Genomic DNA, 7,996 nt, shown 5'->3' with positions numbered 1-7,996 from the left:
CCACCTTTGATACAGTGGACTATGCCATCTTGTTAAGGTGCTTGGAGGCATAAGTAGGCAGCAGGGGTTTGTTTGTTTAATTTATACCCCACCCTCCCCACCGAAGCAGGCTCAGGACAGCTTAAAACAGAATTAAAACACATAGATAACAGTTAAAACAATCGTGACACCTTCTAAAAACAATCCAAATATCATAAAGTGCTAGTACATATTAAGTCTTGCAATAATGATGTTGTTTGGCGACAGCAGCACAAGTCGATGACCTATCCTATTCATACGCTCCTTGTTCTGTTTCTTATATGGCCAGCACAGGCTGTTGTTGGTGACTCCGAAGGACAGGGCTTGCAATTATTGGGGGGTGGCTCCTTAGTTGAAGGCCTGGTGGAAGAGCTCCGTCTTGCAGGCCCTGTGAAACTGTGTAAGGTCCCGCAGGACCCTGATCTCTTCTGGAAGCTCATTCCACCAGTATGGAGCTGCCACCAAGAAGGCCCTGGCTATGGCCAGCCTGGTGTCTTTAGGACCCTGACCGCAGTGCTCTCTGGGGAACATGTGGGGAAATGTGGTCCCTCAAGTATGTCGACCCCTGAGCATAAAGGGCTTTAAAGGTAAGAACCAGGACCTTGAAGTAGATTCGGTATGCTATCAGTAGCCAGTGCAGTGCTTCCAACACAAGCTGGATGTGATCCCGCATAGGGAGGCCCAGCAAAAGCCTGGCCACCGCACTTTGCACTAGCTGTAGCTTCCGGATCTGAGACAAGGGCAGCCCCATGTAGAGAGCATTACAGTAGTCCAATCTCAAGGTGAACATTGCATGGATCACTGTTGCCAGGTCGCAGCATTTGAGGAAGGGAACCAACTGCCTGATCAGCCAGAGATGATAAATGGCTGACTTGGCAGTGGCTGCTACCTGGGCCTCCATCTAGGAGCACTCCCAAACTCCTCACCTCTGGCGCTAGCACCAGCAGAGCTCCATCAAAGGTCGGGAGTGGGATCCCTACCCTTGACCCACCCCGGCTCAGGCACAGGACTTCCATCTTCATCGGATTCAATTTCAGCCGGATCATTCTAAGCCATCCAGCCACAGCTTGTAATGCCCAGTCCAGATCTTCTGGTTTAGAGTCAGACTGGCCACCCAACAACAGATAGCCCTGGGTGCCATCAGCTTACTGGTGACATCCCAGCCCATGCCTCCGGGCAATCTGGGCAAGGCAGCGCAGATAGCATTGGGGAAAGCATCATCCTTCGGGGCACTCCACACTCCAGTGGGTGCATTCAGGATAGCTGCTCCCCTAGTGCCACCCTTTATCCCTGAACTTAAAGAAAGGAGGCAAGGCATTGCAAGGCAAGCCCCTGGACTCCAGTGTCAGTAAGGCAGTGGATCAGTAGCTGATGGTCAACCGTGTTGAACACTTCCAACAGGTCCAACAGCAGCAGCACTGCCAATCTGCCCCAATCCAGATGCCTCTGGAGGTGCACCGAACTGGTTCAAATAATTCCTTACAGACCAGAGTCAAAGAATTGCCATTGGAGATCAGTTATCATCAGGGTGGGACCTATCCTGTGGGGTTCCACAGGGCACAATCCTATCCCCTGTACTCAGTTAAGAGCCTTGGGGTTATACAGGATCCAACATTACAGCCAGAGAAACAAATTTACATAGCTGCAAAGAAAACCTTCTTCCAACACAGCCTAGCCCAGATACAGATAATATGGCCACCTGGACCCACTCCATGGTAGCATCAAAACTAGACTGCTCTAGATAGAGCTCCCTTCAAAGTCAATCTGGAGACTCCATCTGACACAGAATGCCACAGCTTGGTTATTACTGGAAGCCAGATGAAGTGTGCATTTTGCCACCATTCTGCAGTCACTCCACTGGCTGCCCATCAGTTACCAGGCTCTATTCAAGGTACTGGCTGTCACATACGAAGCCCTTCATGACTTTAGTTCCTCATATCCACAGGACCACCTCTCCCTCTATGCCCCACCACAACAGCTTCACTCATCTGGGTAGGGCCTTCTATGGATGCTACCCTGCAAATGGGCAAAATGAACAACTGCCCATACACATGCATTCTCTATTGCCCCCCCCCCCGGAATGGTCTGCCTGATGAAGGCAGAAAGGCTCCCCCCCTCCTGGTTTTCTGCTACCTATGCAAAGCTGAATTATTCCAGAATGATTTTATACAGGAAACAGGGCTGCACTGTAACAACAGGTTCATAAAGAAGCTTGGGGCAAAGGGTTAGGGCAGGGGTATCAAACTCATTTGTTAGGAGGGCTGGATTTGACATAAATGAGACCTTGTTCGACCGGGCCTTGTGCATCATAAAATGTAATGCCAGGTAGCAGAGATATAAACTTTATAAAGGACACAAACACAAAGGGTATTTTTTACAAAAACATGCTTAAAACATTAGCTCTGTAATCTGCAAATCTACTTTTGATTTATTGACATTCACCACAGAAATCTCATGCTCAGAGCTCTGAGTCGAGGACGCAGGTTAAAACATGAAATGGCTAAGTGATTAAGAGAGTCTGGTGAAGCAAGCTATGATGCAGCAGCAGCAGAACTGGAAGCAGGAGATGGCCAGTTCCAGTGCGGGCCTGATAGAAGCCCTCCAGGGGCCTGATCCAGCCCCCGGGCTGCATGTTTGACACCCTTGGGTTAGGAACTGCAGTCTATACCAATGTGTAGAGTTTTTTCTATCTGTTGCTGTAAGTAGGTTCCTAATATGTAATTGCTGCTTTCATTTAAGGTGTCTTGTTAATACACTGCAGTCTATACCAATGTGTAGAGTTGTTTCTATCTGTTGCAGTAAGTAGGTTCCTAATATGTAATTGTTGCTTTCATTTAAGGTGTCTTGTTAATACTTATGCTGTGCTTCACCCCTGGTCTGCTGGTTGTATTGATTTGTCCTGTCATCTGCCTTGAGTCCCAGTGAGAAAGAAGGATTATAAATAACACAAATAAATACATAAACATTATTCTGTTTGTGAAGGCTGGCACCTTGCCTCCGCCTGTGTCCGATGACGGCACCCCCACCACCAACTCAGCCACACCAATCTACTCGCCTCCCGAGCCGGGTGGAAGAGCTCAAAAGAGGCAAGCCATCAGCCCGCTGCGAGTTTTTCCAGCGGCCATAACAGTCAACTATCCCTGGCATAAGCCGTCCAGTGAACGCGTTCTACATGTTCCGCTACGCTTCAGAACTAGAGATGCTCTGCGGTCCCGTGATCGTATTCCTGCTCTCCCTTCTCCTCGTTCCCCCCCACCGGTCAAACCGGAGATTGCCTGATTTCATTGTCACCTGGATCTACTCTGGGAGGACTCGTGAGGAATTCGAGCATTAAAACAAACATAGATCGGTAGAGGGAACGAAGCTGCGTCCGAGGGTCCATTTCTAACCTATGCTGCCGTATACCAAACAATCAAATCTAAGCAACGACACATACAACTCCTTTCAAATACCTCGTATATCCACCGCCGCCATGATTTTCAAGCCGAAGCGTCGCACCGGGCGCAAAGCGATGACCTCATTAGAACATAGAGAAGGTAGCGGCTAGAGAGACAGTCACTACAGCTGCGAAGGAAGCGACGTGGAGCATGCGCAATGGTTTCTTCAGTTGTCTAGGAAAAGCCGAGGCTGGTTTGTTAGCTAGGATCTTGGTTTCTATAGAAACTCCAGCTGCTTCTAATTATACAGAGCTTCGCTACACACATCTTGGATGATCAATGGAGGAGAAGGGAGGGAAAGGAAACTAAACAATGTGGGTGCATAGGGTGGGGTTTAAAGAGCTGTACAGATCTGAACACATCTCAGTAATTCAAATAATGACGCGAGGAACAACTAAAATGTAAAACATTAATATAATATATTTACCTAAATTCGTATGGAATATGAACAGGGCTACCAATCAACAAAGAATAAACTTGTTTAGCGTGTTCCTGTTGTTTTTACATTTCTTAGCTGCAGTTCTTGGCGGCAGCTGTGATGCCCGTGCGCGGGGGGCCGAAATGTGCCCTTGCCTCCCTTAGCCCCGGTGTGGTGGCCTTGTAGGGGCAAATTCCACCTCTCGCATGTGATTCCACCTCTCGCAAATTCCACCTCACACGAGAGGTCATTCTGGTTCCCCCAGCTCTCGGGAGGGGCTCTTTAAAAAGTTATGGCCGCTGCTGTTCTCGGTAACTTTTTTCCCCAACATAGAGAACAATGGAGGGGATGGGAGCAACCTGTTTGGGGCCCCGTAGAATTGGACCCCCTGGTTCAATGTTCCTGAAACATGGGGGTTATTTTGGGGAGAGGCTCCAGCAGCTACCCTGCGAGTTTGGAGCCTCTCCCTCAAACCCCCTCCCCTCCAGCCCCCAGAATATACCCTATGTTTTCGCCATTGACTTCAATGGCCCTTAGGATATAATGGGGCAGAACTGCGGAAAGCTGATTCAGATCAGATAATCTGACTCGGCCTGCAGCAGCCGGCTTGCTCAGGCTCTCTGCAGCCGTGGGGATCCTAAGCAAGCGAAGGGAAGGTGGAGGGGCGTGCTAGCCCTCCCTCCCATGCGCCCACCGCCCAAGATGACGCAGGTGGTGCCGAGAAGGCTGAGCGTGCCAGAGGACTTGCCGCCGCTCTCCTTGCTGCTCCTCATGGCTCAGTCCAGTCAGCCCAGACTCGCCGGACTTCCTGGCCGAGTGGCTGGGCCAGATCGAGGGGCGGCTGCAGCGGGGAGCACACACCGACTTCGCCGGGATGGTCTCCAGGCCCCGCCGGGAGGTTGGCATCTGCGCTCGCCTAGAGCGCAGGACCACCTCGGGCCGGCCCTGCACACACACACACCTATATGTAATGGTTGGGGAAGTCTGGTTTCACTGAATCTGAAGAAGTGTGCAATGCATACAAAAGCTTATACTGTGAATAAAACTTTGTTCTACTGCTTCAGACCAACATGGCTACCCACCTGATTCTGGTTCATGACAGTAGGAGAATGAAAAGAGCTAGTCTAAATTCACTAGGCTAGTCACTAGGCTAAATTCACAATGAAACTTCACATGCCTTTGATCCACGGATCTAAACATATTTTTTCCTCCTGAGAACAGTAATTATATTCTGCAATACATCTTTTAGGTGGATACAGATAAATTCTATTTAATCCTCATGTTGCTTTTTATGTTTTCAAAGAGCTGTGCTAACAAAACTTCAAATTACAGGTTTAGAAAGCCACAGAAGCACCAGTTGCATCATGGGAAAGTAGCAATCATGCAGCAGCATCATGGACAGCAACACTTTTGATGTCTTACATAGTATTTAGTCACAGTTCTGGGTAAATTTCTCTAGCACTTGCTAATACTAATGGGGAGTGGAAAGAGAAAATCTCAGGAATGCATACCATGAATAAAACTTTGTGGGTCTTAAAGGTGCCATATCTACATTCCATACTTCTATGGCTTGTTGCCGTAATAAATGCCTGACTGACTGACATTCCGTAGACATCTTACCTAGTTATAATGACAGAGAAAGACTAAACACATGTTTCTTGTTCCTTTTGTCACATATTCACATGAAGCTACCTTATGCTGAGTCAGACTATTGGTCCATCAAGGTACTGTCTACCCTGACTAGCAGCTCTTTGAGGTCTTTCACATCACCTACTACCTGAGCCTTTTAACTAGAGATGCAGGGAGTGAACCTGGCACCTTTTGTGTGTCAAGCAGCTGTTCTGCTATGAGCCACATACCAGGCCTGAGGAGATGCCCCCTGCCAAATGTACCCTGCCCCCTCACTGCCCATCCCTCCCAGTCCGCCCTCCCCTCACCATCCTTCCCAAGCCTGCATGAGATGCTGCCTCTCTATTTGCAGCCTAACTGGGCTTTGCCAGCATCTGACTCTCCAAAGCGGAGTGTCAAGGTCTGGGGTGCAGGCAGAGGGAAGTCCAAGTTCAGTCCGGGGTCTTGATCCCAAAGGAGTGGAGCAGGAACTGAGAGTGAAAGTCCAAATCACAAATCAGGAGCGAGGTCATTCAAGCCAGAGTCAGAAGCCGGAGGAGAGGAGCAGGAACGAGGTCTGGAACCAGGAGGTGGAGTAAACGTAAAGCGTTGCAGAGTTTGACAAGTTTGCTTCCACAAAGGAGCCAGCTTAGAGCCTGAAGCTAAATAGCCCTCTGCTGCTGTTTCCAATTAGCGCAGCGGCACCAGCAGCCAAGTGTCTGTCAAAACTCAGGACTAACAGACCGTCTGCTCTGCAAACAAGCTGTGTGTTGCCTCATTGCTAAGTCCTGCCGGAGTTGGTCTCGTAAGCGAGCAACTCTCAGTGGCAAGTCAGGAGGGCTTTCCATCTGTGGCTGCTCCTTGTCAGCTGTTTCTGAGCCAGGTGCCAGTGCGGGCGGTGATGGCAAATTGCCAATCTCTGAAGCTTCAGAGGGGCCAGCTGTGGGTTCTGCTGGAGCTGGCAACGACCCTTCCTCAGCACCCATGACATGGAGCAGGGAGGGGGCAGGAGGCTGGCTACAAAGGCGGACCATTTTCAGCTGGCTGCACAGGTGCAGTGAGGCGCCAGGGCACGCCACTGTCTCCTGTCTGCGCAGGCACAGTGAGACACTGAGGCAGGCCTACCCAGGTGCCGCCGTGATCACTTTGCTCGGCTTCCTTTCCCCTGCTCAGCTCAGCTCACCTGGTAGATGGTGGCCCAGCTGTCGGCCTGGTCGAGCCAGTGGAACTCCTATCTCCATGGTGTGGGGGGCCCAAGGCTGGACCTGGCTGCCCCCGTCCCCAGTCTCAGCCACTCAATAAGACTTTTCCCTGGGAGCGCTGCTGACAAGGCTCTTGCTGCCTGCTCCGAGCACTAACAGCACCTCTTCTTTCCTTGCGCCTTCCTCCTCTTTCGCTTCCCCAGTGCACAGAAGGCGACACGAGCTGCCCAGCCCACCTGGAGAAGACCAGTGGTTTCTGGCGGGGGAGGAACCCTTTCTACGGCTCTTCTTCTCACCCTGTTATTTTATTTATTTTAATTTTATTATTTTTTGTGATGTTGGATGTGACATAGGCGCGTGATGTCAGAAGTGATGTGGGCATGTGACCCTCTGTGCCCACCCACTGAAAATTTTCTGGCTACGGGCCTGCCACAGACCCGCTCTCCTCAGTGTCTGAGAACTTAATAGCACAGTAATAACCACACCAAGTGGTCAAAGTAGGATTGTCCTATGGCACTTGACCTCTATCCCAGCCCGCCCTTCTCCCCTCTCTGGCTAACACTTGGCTACATGACAAGCCATTCTCTCTCATCTGCTGCAGTATGGGAATGTTAACTGCGGACTGTACTATAGCCTACTTGTTGGGCTATCTATATAGAAGCTGGAATTATCCCTAGAAATAGTTCCAGCCATACTTCCTCAGGAGTTGTTAAGTGGTAGGAAGAGAACATTTACACACAATCCTGTTCATGTTTAAGAGTAAGTTAACCCCATGGAGTTCAGTGTTGAGTAGGTGCATACAAGATTGCAGCTGTAGTTACCAGAACACCAGAGACACTGGCAGAAGGGAAATGGTAGTTCTGCGAATGATAATAACTGTTTTTGTCTTCATGAACACACATAGTTGGGTGGAGTACTACTTTTCAAATGCAGCATCTTTCATAGTCTTTTACTGCCAAGGAGCATGTGATAGGCACAGCATTTCAGCCAACATAAAATATACATCACTAGGAGAAGTACTTAATGGAAGCATTTGTGCAAATGCTGCAGGAGTGGTGCATAAGACCACAGTCCAGACACCTTTGTGTTTTGTGCTGCTCAAAGAGCATTAACTTTGGAATAGTGTTCCTTGAACAGCAGCCCACCATAAATTACTTTTGAAACTCACAGCAGTGTGAGACAGCATAGGGGTGTGCCATTGGTATATAACAGTGAGTAACTCCCAGAAGGTTCATGAATCAATAAAGTAGGCAGTTCTGTGGATGGTAGCTGGCACAGAACTAAATCTGGAGAGGTCATAGACTGTGCTCTGC

The 7,996-nt window shown here is 49.4% G+C and overlaps 1 protein-coding gene across 1 annotated transcript in view; it reads right to left on the bottom strand.

Annotated features, from left to right (window-relative positions):
• Nucleotides 1–3,534, bottom strand: part of MED6 (mediator complex subunit 6) — a 20,626-nt gene extending 17,092 nt beyond the window's left edge. Inside the window, exon 1 of the mRNA XM_015425768.1 lies at nucleotides 3,471–3,534. Coding sequence (XP_015281254.1) covers nucleotides 3,471–3,492 — 22 coding nt within the window. The 5' untranslated portion in view covers nucleotides 3,493–3,534. The remainder of the gene's footprint in view (nucleotides 1–3,470) is intronic.
• Nucleotides 3,535–7,996: the final 4,462 nt, after the last annotated feature.

Source organism: Gekko japonicus, unplaced genomic scaffold (genome assembly GCF_001447785.1).
Source record: "Gekko japonicus isolate JY-2015 unplaced genomic scaffold, Gekko_japonicus_V1.1 scaffold1818, whole genome shotgun sequence".
NCBI lineage: Eukaryota > Metazoa > Chordata > Lepidosauria > Squamata > Gekkonidae > Gekko > Gekko japonicus.
The sequence above is the reverse complement of the archived record's forward strand: the minus strand, read 5'-3'. Positions and strand labels throughout refer to the sequence as shown.